Genomic DNA, 18317 nt, shown 5'->3' on the forward strand with positions numbered 1-18317 from the left:
CATTGTCGCCTGGAAATGTCCCTTGTCTGTGAGTTATGGATGTTGATCTTTCCTTATCCAACTTTAGACTTAAACGCCATCAAGGTGTACGAGGTGGACAAACAGGAAGTGTGTGACATCTGCAAAGGGGAAGACTGCCCGGAATCCTGCAAAAACGTGCCGAAGTGATAGCCGGTAGACTCTTTTCTGTTGGTTGTCGAAAATAATTGAGAAATAAACAGAAATAGGCTTGACTGGTTCGGAATTACGTCCCCGTACTATAGCTGTATGGATTCCTCGGCGTAACCTCATCCGAACGCATGGTACTGCAATTGTTTGTGATTTGCAGCTTGTCTCTGCATACTGATACACTTAGCTGTGATCCGTGAGTGCAACATGAGGATTTTATCTTCTTATCACCGCATGGGTAATCCCGTGTTTGCCTGAACATCGCGATCTGGACCGAACGAATGCGCAGTTTGCTAATACCCTTAAGTACGCCACACATCCATACGCCTGCTCGCCGGCATCCTTGAAGATGTGGAGTTGTAACGATTCTTTCGCAGTGGTCGCTGAATTACCGTTATAACAGCGAGGAATACGGATAGCCGCCACTTGCGTAAGCAATTCCGTCCACCGTTGCTATTTCCTTAATGATTTGCTGTCAATCTCATCATCCCAGCTACATCCCGTTCGCCACAAATCCTGCATCAATATTTTTCCGTGTATTGTAAACTGAGCGAGAAACCCCAGTGGGTCAAAAACCCCATTACGCAACTTAGCACGCGGCGATTTGTCGGGCACAGCCATCGAAATATAGTTTGAGATGTTCACGATGTTCAGTGTTGAATGTGGATTGCAGCTTATATAAGGTTGGCTAAAAAGAAATCCATTATTTTTTCGGTAGATGTCTTTAGTGATCGATATCTCGTGAAGTATTCATCGTACAGTTTCAAGTTTAGGCTCGTTTTAAAGCTTATACTTTACACTTAAAAAGTGCTTTCATTGTTTATTGTTTGTTCCATTCGTTTGTAAGTGAAAGGGTGTTAACAATGGAGGTCAACGCAGAGAAAATTCGGTATATTTTACATTTTTTGTCCGATAAAGGCGAAAATTCAAGCTAGGCCGCTGAAGTTTTGCATGCTGTTTACGGTGCCGATACTCTAACAGCTAGTGGCGATAAATTTTGGTTTCGTTTACCCATTTCAGTTATTTTTTATGTTAAAGCCTAGGCAGACACGTCATCGAAAATATCGATAAAATCACAGAAATAATCAAAGTTGATCCGCATGTTAGTAGTCAGAGCATCGGTCAGGGACTGAAGATTAATAATAAAATAGTTTTAAGCCATTTGAACAAAGCTGGATTTACAAAGAAGCTCGATGTTTGGGCGCCACCCTATTTACATCAAACAACATGGCATGGGATTGAATGGCCATCGGCGAAGTTTTTGCCAAACGGAACGAAATCGACCCATTTCTTAAACGGATGGGTACTGGGGATGAGAAATGGGTCACTTACGACAATATTGTGTGAAGTCGGTCGTGGTCTAAGCGTGTTGAAGCAGCTTAACCTGTGGCCAAACCAGAAATAACGGCTAGGGAAGTTCTACTGGGTATTTGGGTGGGACTTGAAAGGAATCGTTTATTATGAGTTGCTTCCGTGTGGCTAAACAATAAATTCAGATTTCTACTACCAACAACTGCACGGTTTGAAGCTACCAATTTACCAGAAACGACCAGAATCGGCCAACAGAAGAGGTGTTGTGTTCCATCAGGAAAACGAAATGTCACGCACGTCTTTAGTGACTCACCAGAAAGTCCGGGAATTTGTTTGGGATGTTTTAATGCATCCACCGTATTATCCGGACCTTGCACTAAGCGATTTACACCTTTTTCGCGCATTACAAAATTTCCTGAGTGATGAAAAACTTAGATCAAAAAAGGATTGTACAAATGGATTGCTCCAGTTTTTTGTCGATAACGACTAATCCTTTTACAAAGGAGATATTACAAGCCCAGCCAAGTCTTTTAATTTTGAAAAGACAACAAATTTTCCAACAAAACGGTACATATTTGACGTAAATCGGACCATCGGAAGTTTCTTAAATAATGTTTTGAATTTCATTCAAAAATAATGGATTACTTTTTAGCCAACTTGATATATTCCCAACACACGCACGTTTTCAGTTATCTTGTCCGCATTGAAGAGAACGTTCTCGCCGCGATCACGTTCTCGCCGCGATCACGTTCTCGCCGCGATCACGTTCTCGCCGCGATCACGTTCTCCCAGACTTTCGAGTACCTTAGTCGAGATCGAAACCCAGTTTCGTATTTCGCAGTCCACCTTGGAATGTACAAAGCGCACTTGCTTTGCTCGACTGATCGCTCCATCAACTGTGTCCACACTATCGAAATACTAGGGTGTTCATTAAGTTTTGCGGGTCGATACCAGAGGGCTCTGCTACGGGCCTGATTTTTTTAATGTTATTGGTACACCCTTCAAATGAACCTATGTGATGTTTCATTTCAATCTGTCGCTTATTTTTTTTTTACAAGCCATTTAGTATCGACGTGTCACTCATGGCTGGCGGATTGGTTTAAAGGCAAAGGAAAATTATGAACGAATATTGAAAGTGTATGAGGACTCTTCGCCTTCAATTAGGGGGTTAGGGGTTTCTGAGTTTAAACGCGGTCGTAGTAGCCTTCAAGAAAATCCATGTCAAAAACGTCAAAAAACAGACACAACATCGGAAATCGTAGAAAAAATACAGAATGACGTATTGGAAAATCATCGAACCACTGAAAGAAATTTAGTATTAGGCCTAGCCATCCCATTGAGCAGTATAACGAATATTTTGACTCAAGTTTTGGGTTCCAGAAAGCTGTTTGCACAATGGGTGCCGCATTCGCTAAAAACGCATTCGAATGCATCTTTCTTGACAACATTTAAAGTGTTTTCGATAGGGTAAAGTGGATTTTGTGCATTGAATCATCACTAGGGATGAGACTTAGGTCTATAACCATGATCCTGAATCAAAAGAAGAGGTTAAGGAGTGGTCTGAACCTTTTTCTTCGGTTCCGAAACGAGTTCGTCCAAAAATTGCCTAAAAAGATGTTAGCATCAGTTTGGTGGGTTGCGAATGGAATTTTGCTAGCGGATTACTTGCAAATTGATAAAACAATAAATTTTGATTATTTATGTAACATTTTAGACCAACTGAAAGCGAAAATTCGTGAAAAAAGACCGGGTTTGAAGAAGAAAAACATCCTCTTTCATCAGGGCAATGCATCGTGTCACAAGAGCATTTTGAAAATGGCAAAAATCCATGAATTAAAGTCAGAATTGTTGGAGTATCCACCGTATTCACTAGATTTGACCCCTGACGACTTCCATCAGTGGTCAGACCAAAAAAAAATTATGCGTGAAAAGCGTTTTCCATCAAATGATGACGTCATAACAGCTGTAAAATATGCTGTGACACGTCGATACTAAATGGCTTGTAAAAGAAAATTTAGTGACCGATTGAAATGAAATTTTACATACGTTCATTTGAAGAGTGTACCAATATCACAAAAAAAAATCAGATTCGTAGCAGCGCCCTCTGGTATCGACCCGCAAAACTAGTAAACCCCGAAAACCAATCACTTTCATACACCAAAACAACTCTTTCATCCAAGACCAACACAAAATATCTGAGATTTTTGCTGAACATTTTTACCGAACATCTGCTACTTCCGAATATTCTACTGCCTTCCAGAAAACCAAAACAAAAGAAGAAACCCACACCCTCGACCTCAACACACACAATAGTGAGTCGTACAATAACCCTTTTACCATTAGAGTACTAGAATATGCGCTTAACATATGTCGAGGCAAATCAGCCGGCCCGGATAACATAAGTTATCCACTCCTTCAAAACCTACCCACAATAGAGCAAACCACTCTACTAAAAATCTACAACAAAATTTGGAATCATACCAGCAGCATGGAAAAATAGTCTTTCATTTCATTTCGTTTATTAAATTGGTCGCCGGTGGCTTAACAAATTCAAGCTTACATACTAAGTTCTTAAATACTAGTGGCGGTGGAGGCGCGTAGGCGGGAGCGGAAGGAGGAGACGGGGAGATGGAAGTCGAACAGGGGGCTTGCGGCATTGAAGGACCCAATTGCCCGCAGGAATGGGTCATCGGATCCGAAGCGTGATCGTATAGTACCTATTCCCAAACCAAACAAAACACCACACCAAAAAGAAAATTACCGACCAAAATCCCTTCTATGCTGTATAAGCAAAATACTAGAGAGAATGGTCAACCGTAGGCTCGCCCATGTTCTGGAAAATAACAAACTTATAGGAGAGGCAGGCATTGGAGAGGAATTGTACTTTGCCGCACTTGATGATACCCTACATGCAGCCCTTAACACAGAACAACATGTTTTCTGCGCTACAATAGACATTTCAAAAGCATTCGATAGATTTTGGAGGTTTTCCATCCTCCAACAGCTTACCTCCTGGATAATCGGGGGCAAACTTACCTCCTTCATACAAAACTTCCTAACAAAACCGGACATTCCAAACTGTCATAGGCAATGCACGATCCTCTATAAAAACACTGGAAAATGCAGTACCGCAAGGTGCAGTACTCTCCCCAACACTTTTTAACATCAGTACCCAAAACCTTCTAGCATCTCTACCAACAAATATCACTCCACTTATCTATGCAGATATGTCAACACTAATTTCTACCGGAAAAAACCCAAAAGAAGCAAAAACCAGACTACAAGAAGGACTCAATAAGGTGCCCCAATGGTCCCGTTTCCGTTTCCCAATGGTCCCCCACATTGAAGCAAGTAAATCTAACATACTCTGGTTCACAAAACAAAACCGCAGAAAAGCACAAAAACTCTTCATCAACAACTCCAAAATATCAAACCGTAGAGCAAACAAATTACTAGGAATAGTAATAGATAACCCACTAACCTTCACCAAACACTTTGAATATTTAAAAACCTCCACAATAAAACACTATCAGCTGTTGCGAAAGATATGCTCTAGCAGAAAAAGAGCATGGAGAGAAACAGCTCTTAAAATTCTCAACAACTGGCTGCTTCCAAAGCTCCTCTACGGAGCAGAATTCTACTTAATAGCCTTAGGTAAAGCATCCCTAAAACCCATTGAAACCATATACAACAACTTCATACGAACAATATTAGGAGCATTCAGATCAAGCCCCATAGCGTCACTCTTATGCGAATCAGGCCAACTACACTTTCACGAAGTCCTCATAAACAAGCTCTTATCGGCCTACAGCCGACTCAATGAGAAACAATTCCCAGCAACACAACTAACCTCCCGAATAAAAGAACACTTCAAACAACTAACCAACAAGCAGCTTCCTCCAGTCCAGGCTCTCTGCAGAATCAGAGAAAGATCTTGGAACAGCACGGTCCCCGCCAATATAACCGCCACGCAAACCTTCCGGAACATCCAGACACCTATACATACAAAACATAGAACAGGCGAAGAAATAACGAATAACATAAATAAATAAATAACATAAATAACATAACGAAGACAAAAACATAATCTACTGCTGGATACCCAGTCACCTCGGTATCAATGGCAATGACCATGCTGACTCTCTAGCCAACACTGGCAGACAAAAGACAGACCAAAACACAAACCCACTACCCAAAGACGACCTTCTACGCTGGACCAAAATCCGAGCTTTTTAAGACAAACAATGGGAAAATTTAAATCAAAATACCAACAAGCTCTATGAAATCAAACAAAACACATTACCATGGACCGACCCACCTAACCCCAACCATCAAAGAATCATATCGAGATTGCGAATCAGTCACACAAGAATTACACATCAACATTTGATGGACAGAAAAAGCGCACCAACATGCATCACATGCGGAAACCCCACCACAGTAAAGCACCTAATCATCGAATGCAGAGCATATGAACGAGTGAGAAGAAAGCTAGGCATACCAAACGACCTGCCAGCAGCACTGGCAAACAACGCGGATAATATCAGAACCTTAATACAATACCTAAAAGAAGCCGACCTCTACTACAAAATATAAACCAACAAAACATCAAATTAAAAACCATCCAAAACAACAAACCAACAAACCAACAATATAAAACCATCCAAAACAATAAACCAACAAACCAACAATATAAAACCATCCAAAACAATCAACCAACAAATCTGCAAAAAGAGATGAAAGAAACTTCAAGTTCAAAATCTCTATAATAAAGATAATAAGAACAACAACAGGTAATCATTGTTTAAACTGCCGCGGTGGCATGAAGATCGAGAACGTCGAAGAGTGAAGTGTGAAATAAAGAACAATTGTACAAAGATAAAAAAGAGTCTCGAATTCTACACCAGTAGGAACATAGATTGCCCATCCTAGCCTCGACCGTACCGCGAAAGGTTCTCTTGCATTTCGCGCTGCAACTTCGATGGGCGTAATCGTAGTCAAATTATTCAAACCTATCAGTAGCCCCGGATGCTGATGTTTGTATGATCTTATTGGATCTTATACTATAAGTCTCAAAAATAATCGTATTCGGTAGCAATGTCTAGGGCGTTTAAAATCCGCCTAGGGAACATAAGTTTGTCGACCGTTTGAGCCGATCTTAGGGGCAACTTGTCTACCGATTTTCAATTCTACCGATTCAAGCGATTACACAATTTAAACTTGTCTGCGAACAGAGAGCGGTCATCGTACGACAGTGGTAATCGATGGCCCGTCCTCTTGCACATCTTACAAGGTTTCACTTTGTTGCAGGTCGGCATTTGGGATTTGGCGAACGTCGTGGTTCAAAACTTCTCCTTTCTCCTTGTTCCACCTTTTACTTGAATTCCCCTGGAATTTCGCGTTTGTTTTCGATCGGACTGCTGGCCGATGACCAATCCTCACACATGATTCGGTCGCTTCTACCACAATTTGAGAAAGAAAATCAGAAAGCGTTCTCAACGTCGCTTTGGAGGTTGGGCCGCTTTGGAGAACGTGAGAGGGCAATTACTACTACGTAAGACAGCACCTAAAGTCATAAGTAAACTCCGGCAACTGTATGGTCGTTCAGAGCAGTTGCTCCACAGTTTGTTAGAAAAAGTAAGGCGTCTAGATCCCCAAGGGCTAAAAATTAGAAAAGTTTATCCCGTTCGGAAATAAGGTGGAACAATTGTGCGATCACCTGGAAGCAGCGAGCATGACTCAACGTCTGAATAATCCTCTGCTTATCCAAGAACTCGTGGACGAGCTACCAGCAGGTGATAAGCGAGGATGGGTCCGCTACCGCAACGAAAAGAACGAGTTACGGTTGAACACTCTCTGAAAACGGACATACTTCCTGCGTACCAACACGTTTCTTCGGGATCCTGCAATTACACGCCGGGATATTTCTACGCCTTTTGTAGCGAGCCTGAAAATGATTGACGGCACCGTTCTACCAGCGTGTTACGAGCAGCTTTAAACTGCTTAATTTTAATCAAATACTCGGTATGAGTAAGATATTCCGAGCGAAGTAAGTTATATCGTCGAAGAACTTACATCAAATAGCTCCTTCCCTATTCCTTCCCTTCAACTATCGCTTGAGGATGTTCGAAACCTATTGGATTCAACTATCGCAGCCGCACTCGCCGCGATCTTTCTCTCTCCGCGGGGAGAGTTTGTTTTTCTTTTTTTTCTGCACAGCGGTAGCTTTTCCCTTTTCTGCTCAGTTAGAATTAATTTTCAGGACGGTAAGCCGGCGAAGGGTGTTACTGCGCTGGTAAGAGTAGATGGGCTTGATGCATTGTATGAGCAGAGCCTCAGGACCGATAACGACGGCATTATTAAACTACAGTTGCGGCCTAGATCTGACACGACTTATCTGCAAGTGACTGTATGTGTTAAAGGTTGCAAGTGAAACGCAACAGAGAGCGATAGCGGGGTTTCGTTTTTGCTCAAAGAATTTTTCTCCGTTTCTTGTCGCAGGTCACGGTGGATGATAACGAACTTCTCAGCGAGTCCATCGAACCGGTTGAGCGAACAACTAATTCGTACATAAAAATTGAACTTAAGTCACCGTAAGTGGAGGACAGCCAACAGCATTCGCTATTCCGCACTTCCTCCGAACTGATAACTTCTATGTTCTATGATTTTGCAGGATTAAGATAAATCAAATGTTACAATTTATGGTCATGTGTTCCGAAACGATGACGTTCTTCATTTACTACGTGGTTTCGAAGGGGGAAATTATAGATTCGGGCTCGTTCAGACCGACCCGCAGTACCGCGTTCCAGTTTAAGCTGAATGCTACCGCCCAATTAGTACCGCGCTCCAAAATCATCGTCGCCAAGTGATCAAGAAACCGATACAGTTCACTACGCTGCAACCGTTTTACATCGTCGATAACCTACCGTACTCCATCAAGCGCAATGAGGTCGTTGTGTTGCAGTTTACCCTGTTCAACACACTCGGTGCAGAATATACTGCCGACGTGACGATGTACAACATTGCGAACCAAACCGAGTTCTTTGGAAAGGAAATTGGTGGTAAGTAGGTATTTAAAAGTATATTTTTAGCTAACGCTATAGTCCAATCGTGTTTTCCCATTCAACACAGAGCTTAGTCATACGAAAAGGTTGTCTGTTCCACCGAACGTCGGTGTGCCTGTTTCGTTCCTGGTGAAGGCAAAAAAACTGGGGGATATGACGGTCCGCGTGAAAGCCTCCATCATGCTCGGCGAGGAACACGATGCCATCGAGAGAGTTATCCGGGTCCTGCCAGAAAGCTTGGTACAGCCAAGGATGCAAACACGCTTCTTTTGCCTCAACGAATACCAGAATCAATCTTTCGAATTACCTTTGAACATTGACAAGAGGGCCGACGTTGGCTCGGTGAGCATTAGGTTTGAGGTTGTCTGTAAGTATTATTTATGCTGTTCGGTTATTACACGATATCCAAAGCCATGCTTTCTGTTGCAGCCAACATACTGACATCGGTGGTGAGAAACCTGGGCGATCTGCTTAGCGTTCCTACAGGTTGCGGAGAGCAAAATATGGTGCGTTTCGTGCCGAATATAGAGGTGTTGGACTATCTGACGGCGACCGGTTCGAAGGAGGCGGCACTCATCGCAAAGGCGACCGGATTTCTTGAACAAGGCTACCAGAACCAGATGAAATATCGTCAGCCAGATGGATCGTTTGGCGTTTGGGAGGGAAAAGGCGGATCGAGTTTTCTTACGGCCTTTGTCGTAAAGTCGATGATAACGGCAGCGAAGTACATTACTGTGGATAAAACGATGATCTCGCAAGCCTTCGCCTGGCTGGCAACCACACAAAACCCCGATGGGCGCTTCGAAGAGATGGTTCCGGTTACCCAAAAGGACATGCAAGGGGCGCTACGTCAAGGAATCTCGCTTACTTCGTATGTAATGATTGCCTTCATGGAAAATCCAGTTGAAGCCGCGGAACATCCATCTGTTATTTCAAATGGAATGAAATATCTTAGCAGCAACTATGACAACATCAACGACTCGTACGATCTTGCTATCGCTACGTATGCATTCTGGCTGAATAATCATTACCGTAAAACCGAAGCTATTGCGAAACTGATCAAAGTCTCCGCCAGTCTTGAGAAAGGAAAGAAGTGCTACTGGCCACGAGCATCGAATCAAATCGAAACCACGGCCTACGCGTTACTGTCGTATGTGATGGCCAAAATGTACATCGACGGTACGGCGATTATGCGTTGGCTCGTAGACCAACGATATAGCACCGGAAGTTTCCCGCGTACCCAGGACACGTTCGTTGGCCTGAAAGCGCTTTCGAAACTGGCGGAGAAGATCTCGCCTTCGCGAAACGATTACTCCATTCAGCTAAAGTTCGCTAATGAGAAAAAAGAGTTCCGATTCACTTCCACCGATCTAGATCAGTTCAGCTACGAGGAGATTCCGGAGGGCGTGAAAAAGCTGACCGTGGACGTCGGCGGGATCGGTGTTGGCTTTCTACAGGTGAACTACCAATATAGCCTCAATTTGGTGAACTTTACCGAACGGTTCAACCTAGACCTGGTGAAAAAGAACTCCACCTCGGACTACGAGCTGCAGCTTTACGTGTGCAGCAGTTACATTCCGAATCTTACGGACGAACGGTCCAACATGGCGCTAGTGGAAGTGAACTTCCCCAGCGGTTACGTCGTGGACAGCAACCCGATCAGTGAGGCGACCGATGCCAACCCAATACAGGTACGGTTTTATTGTAATGTGAGATGGTATCGATGTTTTTATTGTATTGAGCCGCAAAATGTTTTCAGAAAATCGAGATTCTACACGGTGGAACGTCCGTCGTACTGTATTACAACAACATGGGCGCCGAGAAAAACTGTTTCGTGATCATTGCCTATCGACGGTTTAAGGTGGCGCTCCGAAGGCCGGCGTACGTGAAGGTGCACGACTACTACGTCCCCAGTAAGTAGCCCATTGTCGCCTGGACAAGAGACACTTGTCAGCTCGTCTGTGAGTGAGTAGTTGATCTTTCCTTATCCTACTTTAGACTTAAACGCCATCAAGGTGTACGAGGTGGACAAACAGGAAGTGTGTGACATCTGCAAAGGGGAAGACTGCCCGGAATCCTGCAAAAACGTGCCGAAGTGATAGCCGGTAGTTTCTTTTCTGTTCAAATTGTCGAGAAATAAACAGAAATAGCGTCTCTCTAAACGTTACAACTAGGCTTGAGAAATTCAAAATTACGTCACCGTCCTATAGCTGCATGGGTTCCTGCGCATAACCTCATCCGAACGCACGGCACTGTGATTGTTTGTGATATGCAGCTTGTCTCTGTATACTGATACACTTAGCTGTGATCCGCGAGTTCAACATGGAGATTTCTGCTCCTTATCACTGCATGGGGAATCCCGTGTATGTGTGAACATTGCGGTTAGGACTGAGTGCATGTGCAATCTTTCATGAGGCGACACTCGGAACAGACATTCAAAACAAGAAGGAACAATTCCAAAATGTATCCCATAAAGGATGCAGTAGTTTGTATGCTGGTTCTCGATCGATCCAGTGTGCGGATCGATCGTTCGTTTTACATCGTCGATAAGCTACCATACTTAATTAAGCACGATCGTACTGTCAATCTGTACTGTACTGATAACCATCGAGAAAGGATTACTCCACTTCAGCTAGTATTCCGGAATCCTGTCAATGTGAGAAGAGAGTTCCGATTCATTTCGACCGAGAAAAACTGTTTCGTGATCACTGCCTATCGACGGTTTAAGGTGGCGCTCCGAAGGCCGGTGCACGGTGAAGGTGCACGATTACTACGTCCCCAGTAAGTAGCCCATTGTCGCCTGGAAATGTCTCTTGTCAGCTCGTCTGTGAGTGAGTAGTTGATCGAACGCACGGCACGGTAATTTTTTGTGATTTGCAGCTTGTCTCTGTATACTGATACACTTAGCTATGATCCTTGGGTTCAACATGGGGATTTCTGCTCCTTATCACCGCATGGCGTATCCCGTGTATGCCTGAACATCGCGATCGGAACTGAGCGAATTCGCAGTCTTTTCTGAGACGGCATTCGGAACAGACGTTCAAAACCGGATGGTGCAATCCAGTAATGGGTCCTTTAAAAGAGTTAGCAGTTTGTGTGCTAGTGCTGCTGGTAGGCGTGAGTCAAGGGTAAGTACATCACGGGGCTCTCTGAAGTGAGATCGGTGACAAGTTAACCGGAGCGCGTTGACGGATGTTTGCAGTTTGTTGATTGTGGGACCCAAATCGATCCGACCCAATCGGGACTACACGTTGGTGATCAGTAACTTTCAAAGCAAGCTGAACAAGGTCGATCTGATGGTGCGGCTAATGGATCATCAAGACGGCGTAAGCCCGCTAAACCTTACGAAACTGGTGGACGTGCGACAAAACTCAAACAAAATGATCACCTTCCACGTACGTCTTGCATGTTTGATGACGATCGCCTGTGTAGTGAAGTTTCTTGTTTATTCGTTTGTTTCGGGCCCCGTTTCTAGATACCTGCCAGTGCGCCGGAAGGAGATTACCGGATTACGGTCGATGGGCAACGTGGATTCAGCTTTCACAAGGAACACTTACTTGAGTACCAAGGCGATTCCGTTTCAGCCCTGCTACAGCTCAACAAACCCGTGTACAAACCCGGTGATACAGTGCAGTTCCGTGTGATCGTGCTGGACGTGGATCTGAAGCCACCGTCCGATGTGTTTGAGTTGAACATAAACGTTAGGGACTCGTCCAACAACAACATCCGCAAATGGACCCAGGCGCGCCTGTACGCCGGAGTGTTTGAGAATGAAATCTCCATCGCTCCATCTCCGTTACTGGGTACTTACAAGATCGAAGTGAGTTTCCACGATAAAATGGTGTCGAAGACGTTCGAAGTGAAGGAATATGTTCTGTCCACGTTCGACGTGGACGTGCAGCCCACGGTGGTTCCGCTGTTGGAGCACCAGGCGCTGAATCTTTCGATAACGGCAAGCTACTACTTTGGCAAACCAGTAGCAGGCACAGCGACACTGGAACTCTACTTCGAGCAGGACGACCTTGACCAGAAGAAAACCGTTCAGGTTAATGGAATGCTTCCAGTTCATCTTCCCTTCAATCGCGAATTAGATATTTTCGACAGCCAGAGTGATGTAACGCTGAACGTCATTTTCAAAGAGCAGTACACAAGTAACGTAACGCACTTCTCACCGGTGAACGCTTCGTCAAATCATAATTGGGCAATTTGTCTACTTCCAGATCGCACGGTTTCCAGACGATACCCTATAACGGTGTTCAAGAATGTCTATAACGCCGTGTTGGAAAAGGCAGCGAAAGACTTTGTGCCAGGAGCACCGTTCAAGTGTAGCGTCAGAATCAAATTTCAGGACGGCAAGCCGGCCAGGGGTGTTACTGCGCTGGTGAAAGTAGATGGCCTTGATGCAGTGTATGAGCAGAGCCTTAGGACCGATACATTTGGTGCCTTTAAACTTATTGCAAAGAGCTTTACACTGCAACCAAACCCTTTTTAGTGTCCTACTTATACCTAAATAGTTTATTATATTGTATATTGTACATACTGTTTAGTGCAACTGAAGAAGCAAAGTGCGGACAAGAACACCGTCTTTCGTTTATAACCATACTCTCGGCAAGCGTAACCGGTCAAAATTTATGGAGCCTTTGGCCGAACTTTCCATTAAATCTCCTGCCATTGTGCGCGCCTGTTAAACCCCGTTGAAGTATCTGGAAAATTTATGTACCTTTCTTTCCCTGGTCAAGGGAAACATCGTGAGAGGCTTTTTCGTGCCGGATTGAGTGCGTCATTGCACGGGCAGTGTTGTAGAAGGCGGTTGACTGGAGCCGCTTGAATATGAGGTTCGGCTTGCGTTCGGCTTGGCTTGCTTAAAGTTTTGCGCTGTACAATACAACGCATTTCCCAATCATGCTGTATTTTATTCACATTTTATGAAAGCATTATTTATCAGGTTTTAAAAGTGAATCTTTGATCGAAGTGGACACTTGAAAATTTTACTGATTGACTCCATGGAGTTTCAACGCTACATTAATACAACGTGAGTGTAACGAATCCTACGACGGACACAGACTAAAGAGATCGCCTCTGGTTTTAGGGCCATTTGTGTCCCGTATAGTTACGATGGAGTTGTAAACATGTTTTGCCACTTTGTTTGAATTCTTTATTATTAGTTTTAATGCTCGATGAATAGATGAGCATCGTTGCCTGTTACCGCGGGTTGGGAGTTTTGGTTGGATTTGGCGTTTTTATTAATAAGTTTGACCTTGTTAGGATTGATAAGTTCCCAGGCATCGTTCTCAGTTGAGTGTGACCTAGTGTATAGTTTGTGTGGATAGCCGATTTTGCCTTTGAGTGCGGTGATTTTATGTGCCGACTCAAAGCGACTACTGATAGCTTGACATGAAAATCGAATTAAAAATCAAACGTTACAAATGCAGTTTCAATGAAATCACTCGGCAACATACTTTTTCTCTCGCAGCCTTCTCAAATCGCCTAGTCTTTCATCGCTTTCCAAACGTTTTCCGGTTTATTTACAACACAACAATTTGCGCGATTTGTCACGGCTTATCGTCACACAATTCTGCCGTGGCACGGTGCGTCCGTTGGCATGCATATTCAAATGAGTGAGTTTTGGGGTTGTGTTTGCTCCCCTACTTGGAGCATCACACCCGGTTCGGCTTGTTCCGGATGCCCGGATCGGAACCGCTTGGTTGTTGGTCGACGCTGTCCTCGGCACGTTATCCTGACGCAAATTGCTCCTGTAAATCGCGCCCGCTCCCTGGCACAAAAAGACGGATCACGAATTCATGACACGCTATCGCAGCTCGCAGTGATCGCGTGCATAATTCATTGGGCCGGCTGGCGCGTGGCGCGCGGATCGGGGGTCCGGTGCAGAGTGCAGTAACAGTTACACCGGGAAAAGAATTTAGAAACAAATTCGGCACCGATAAAGTTCGGTTGTTTTGTCACCGGTCCCGCAAAGCGTGTACCTTGTTGCCAGCCAGTCCAGCCCGGCCAGCCCGGACGAGCCTGCCCAGCAGCAGCAGCAGCCGGTGCATCGAAATGCATAAATGATGGCATTGTGGCAGTCGAGCCGGTTGCACTGCATTTTAGATGCAACACGGTGCCATCTAAAATTAATCCATCCCGGGTCCAGGCTGCTCCTGGGTTTGCATCTCGTTTGACAACGAAACAGCACCAGCCAGCGGCACGTTTTGTCCGAATTGATGTGTAAATAAACAACGAATTGTACTCCCCGCTGCAGCCGGCCGGTGCAGCCAATGCACCGCAAAACTGCAGTGTTGCAGTAACGATGCAAATCAACACTCACCTTCTCACGAAAGCGGAACGACGGAATGCGCGCCATCAAGGGCCGGAATCTAATTGAATGCTTGCACACACGGCAACCGATCCGGTTACCGTTCTGAAGATGCGTACTTGGAGCGGACCGCGAATCGAATCGGAAAGGGTATTTTTCGAATTGAACAGAGTAACCGTTCGGGGTTTTTGGGGGAACAGATCACGCGATGAGTCATAAACCAGTTTTGCTCTGTTGCAGCCCGGTTTCAGAGTGTTCAGATTGTTCCGTAACCATCTCGGCGCGAACTGTTACGGATCTATTGCGAATTTAAAAAACGATCCGGCACGATTTTTTATCAAATGATAGAATCAGTACCTTCAACAAACCCGACATCGTTGGCCCGCGTCTGTCATAATCGACCTGATTGGTTGTCAGTTAAGCGGCGAGAATATCGATCTACCCGCTTAACTGTCGGAACGACTGCGCTACCGGTCACGGGAGAGCGACCTCGCTTCGAACGCAGCTACCAATACCACCAGGCCGACCGGGTGAAGGTCCTCGCCCGATCGGCCTGCGCGCGAGTAAGCGTGATCGGACAAGGGACTTGGATTCCAGAAGCGACCGCGAGAGATCACGGAATTTTTTAACCTGTTACCGTTCCGTTACCGTTGCCGCTTCCATTAACGTTGCCGTTGTAAAAAGTAACCCAAATAAACGCGTTAAAAAACGTGGTTAATGTCATATCGCGAGTTCATTTCGTGCCCCACGTTGGGCGCCAGCCGAAAGAATCCAATATTGGTTGAATATATTTCGATTGGAGGGATGCTCTTGATTGGCTTAACCCACTTTTATGTTGTAAGCCGGTAAGCTTTACCGATAATTTGCGAACAATTTGAAGCTTTTTCGATCACTTTACAAGTGGAACACGCTTTTGTGGCTCTCTGTACCAGATCTTTCCTGTGGGTTTCTGCGTCTCAAGTCTCTTGAAATGGCTTTTGTGTAGCCAACCACGTAGTATTCACTGTAGATGATTCAACTCGAAAATTTAGGTAAGAATTACGAAAAAAGAAATCGAAAAAAAACTTATAAACTACGATTTGTGGTGTCAAAGGAATCGATTATTTTGCCAAAAGGTGCGGTTTGGTTATAATCGTTCGTTCATGGAAAGGTCCAGATAAGTGTCCTTACTGCTGCCGGTTCTGATTCGCTGGCTTTGCGTCTTTGCGCTCCAGAACATTCTTACGCAAGCAATTCGTACACGGGCCTTATTTCGAAACTCGATCGACGTCGAAAACGGTCCGCGGCATAGACTAGCACCGGTACGTAGCATATGTTCGATGCTTCCTTGCGGACATGCTGGTTTCGTGTGTCCGCGACCGGCACAAATGACTATGGAAAGTTTGGTGACTGAATAAGGCTAAAATGAGTAACGTGACGAGTGTTGCCACAGAAAAACCTTGCTGGGGTCCTCTGGACCCTCCAATTCATGGGCAGTTCGAAGTTAGGGAGTGTTTGCTATTTCATTGAATTGTTCTACAAATTGGTGGAATAGACTGCGTCAGTATGATTTTGGGCCCAAACTGGACCCACTGTTCAACTAACGGCCAAATAGCCGATCCTAACGGGTCGTGCAGGAACCGCAGCAACCACGGTGGCACCATTCGGCGGTACCATGTTCCGGTTCCGAGCGCTTCCTTTCCGCCGAGCAAAAAGTGTGATTTGTTTGATTATAATTTTTCCGCCGTTTGTTCGATTCGGTGTTTGCTTTTAATTTTGACATGACGAGCGTGTCGTGTCGTTGTCAGCCGGCAACGGCTACCACTGCTAGTTGCATTTCTGTGCAATCGGCCGCCGGTGTTGGCTCGGCCACTGGCAGTTGGATTGTTTGGACTGGAGCCGCTGGCTGTATGTGTAACGCGATTGGGAAGCAATTTCAAATTCGAAATCCGACGCGATGTTGGCTAAACCGCCGTTAATACTACGAATCCTTTAGCGCTAAGTGCAGAACAAATGGCGCTCGAACGCAATCGATTAGTGTGCGTTTGCGTTTACAACTGCATTTGTATTGTTTCGGGCATTGGGGACAGGATTGATTCCGATTGATTACTATAGATTGCATGCGGAGTTGTATTTACAAGGCACGGTACCAATTGGTTTTGTTTGCTAGTAGCCAGCAGTTGGGCTAAAAGTTACCCAAAGTCAAAGTAAAGTCGCACAATGTATCTGTTGCACACACGCTGAGAGAAAAAGAAGCGTGTTTGTATAAACGCTGGGAACAGAAACCAATTGGAACCACCCGAATGGCGTCCTCTGGGTGCTGCGCGTAAAGCAGAAGTTGATATAAGCATTGGGCTCAGCATAAAAATGGTCACGTTTGCCACCACAGAGTTAAGCCAGTAGGCTAACTACTAGGTCTATACGTTGAGAAAAGGACTGTTTTAACACACAAAAAATGTTTATAATTTTTTTTTGCAAGTTTCTATTTTATTCTAAGTATGTGCTATCGCTAGCTATACATTTCTCCTATCTCTCTGCTTAATCATGGATTCCCAGACGAAAGAACTCTTAGACTTTTTAAGTAAACTAATTAGTCATCCCATTTCGACTTCGTCGTAGAAAAACGAAGGGCTGCTCAGCCAATACGTGTCCCATCGATGAAAAAGAATGATATTCGGAAAGAGCCAAGTCTGGGGAATAACGCGGGGAGGGATAGCAGCTTCCATCCAAGTGATTTGATAGTATCCTCAAACAGTTTTGTTTTTTGGGGGGCCTGGTGCTTGTTTCCACGGGCCACCAGTCGCCCCTATTGGAACCCCCTAGAATTGCATTTTGGTCGTTTTTCGATAAATGCATGGTTCAAATTGATCATTTGTTGTCAGTAGCGATCGGAATTAACGTTTGCATCAGATTTTAGGAGCTTGTGAAACACCACTCCTTTCTGTCCCATCAGAAAGTCCGTTTTTTGGAGTCCTTCGACGTTATTTTTTGTTAAGTCAAAATCGCCATTTTGGAATTTTTTAAACCACTTAAAGCACTGCAATCTTCCAAACACAAGTCCCGACAAGCATTTGGTGCGATTCCGAAGCAGTTTTCTTCAAGAGGAGCAGAAAAATAATAATCCCCGCAAAACGCTTTTTTCGGGCACAAAACTCGCCATGATCTAACCCTTTCAACGGTCGTTTGCAAATTGATTAATTTTTTTTGCGACCTGGACACATTTACCTGATGTCAAAATAAGGTAATGATGAATGAACAGCAAAACTAGGAAGTCCCAATCGGCAGGTACAGCCATCTTTTTAAAAGTCCTTTTCTCAACGTATAGACCTAGTATAATCCAGAATATAATCCAACTTTATTAAGGAAGCGGCGAACGGGAGAGGTCGAACTCTCGCCTATCACTAAATTGGTGTTTAGTGTAAAATGAACGAATGTGTATCAAACAAACATAGCGAGAAAAAAAGAGAGTTCGCCAAAACCAT

The 18317-nt window shown here is 44.5% G+C and overlaps 2 protein-coding genes across 2 annotated transcripts in view; both read left to right on the forward strand.

Annotated features, from left to right (window-relative positions):
- The first annotated feature begins 7505 nt into the window (after positions 1 to 7505).
- LOC128278564 (thioester-containing protein 1 allele S1-like) lies at positions 7506 to 10642 on the forward strand. The gene is given in 9 exon segments (XM_053017293.1): positions 7506 to 7509; positions 7725 to 7888; positions 7981 to 8072; positions 8153 to 8342; positions 8345 to 8540; positions 8611 to 8910; positions 8973 to 10234; positions 10303 to 10456; positions 10542 to 10642. Coding segments are annotated over 9 exon segments (2463 nt in total).
- Positions 10643 to 11609: 967 nt separating this feature from the next.
- The window catches only part of LOC128278565 (thioester-containing protein 1 allele S3-like), a 13802-nt gene continuing 7094 nt past the window's right edge, over positions 11610 to 18317 (forward strand). Inside the window, exons 1-4 of the mRNA XM_053017294.1 lie at positions 11610 to 11671; positions 11746 to 11938; positions 12019 to 12694; positions 12764 to 12999. Coding sequence (XP_052873254.1) covers positions 11610 to 11671; positions 11746 to 11938; positions 12019 to 12694; positions 12764 to 12999 — 1167 coding nt within the window. The remainder of the gene's footprint in view (positions 11672 to 11745; positions 11939 to 12018; positions 12695 to 12763; positions 13000 to 18317) is intronic.

The sequence above is a fragment of the Anopheles cruzii genome, chromosome 2 (assembly GCF_943734635.1).
Source record: "Anopheles cruzii chromosome 2, idAnoCruzAS_RS32_06, whole genome shotgun sequence".
Lineage (NCBI taxonomy): Eukaryota > Metazoa > Arthropoda > Insecta > Diptera > Culicidae > Anopheles > Anopheles cruzii.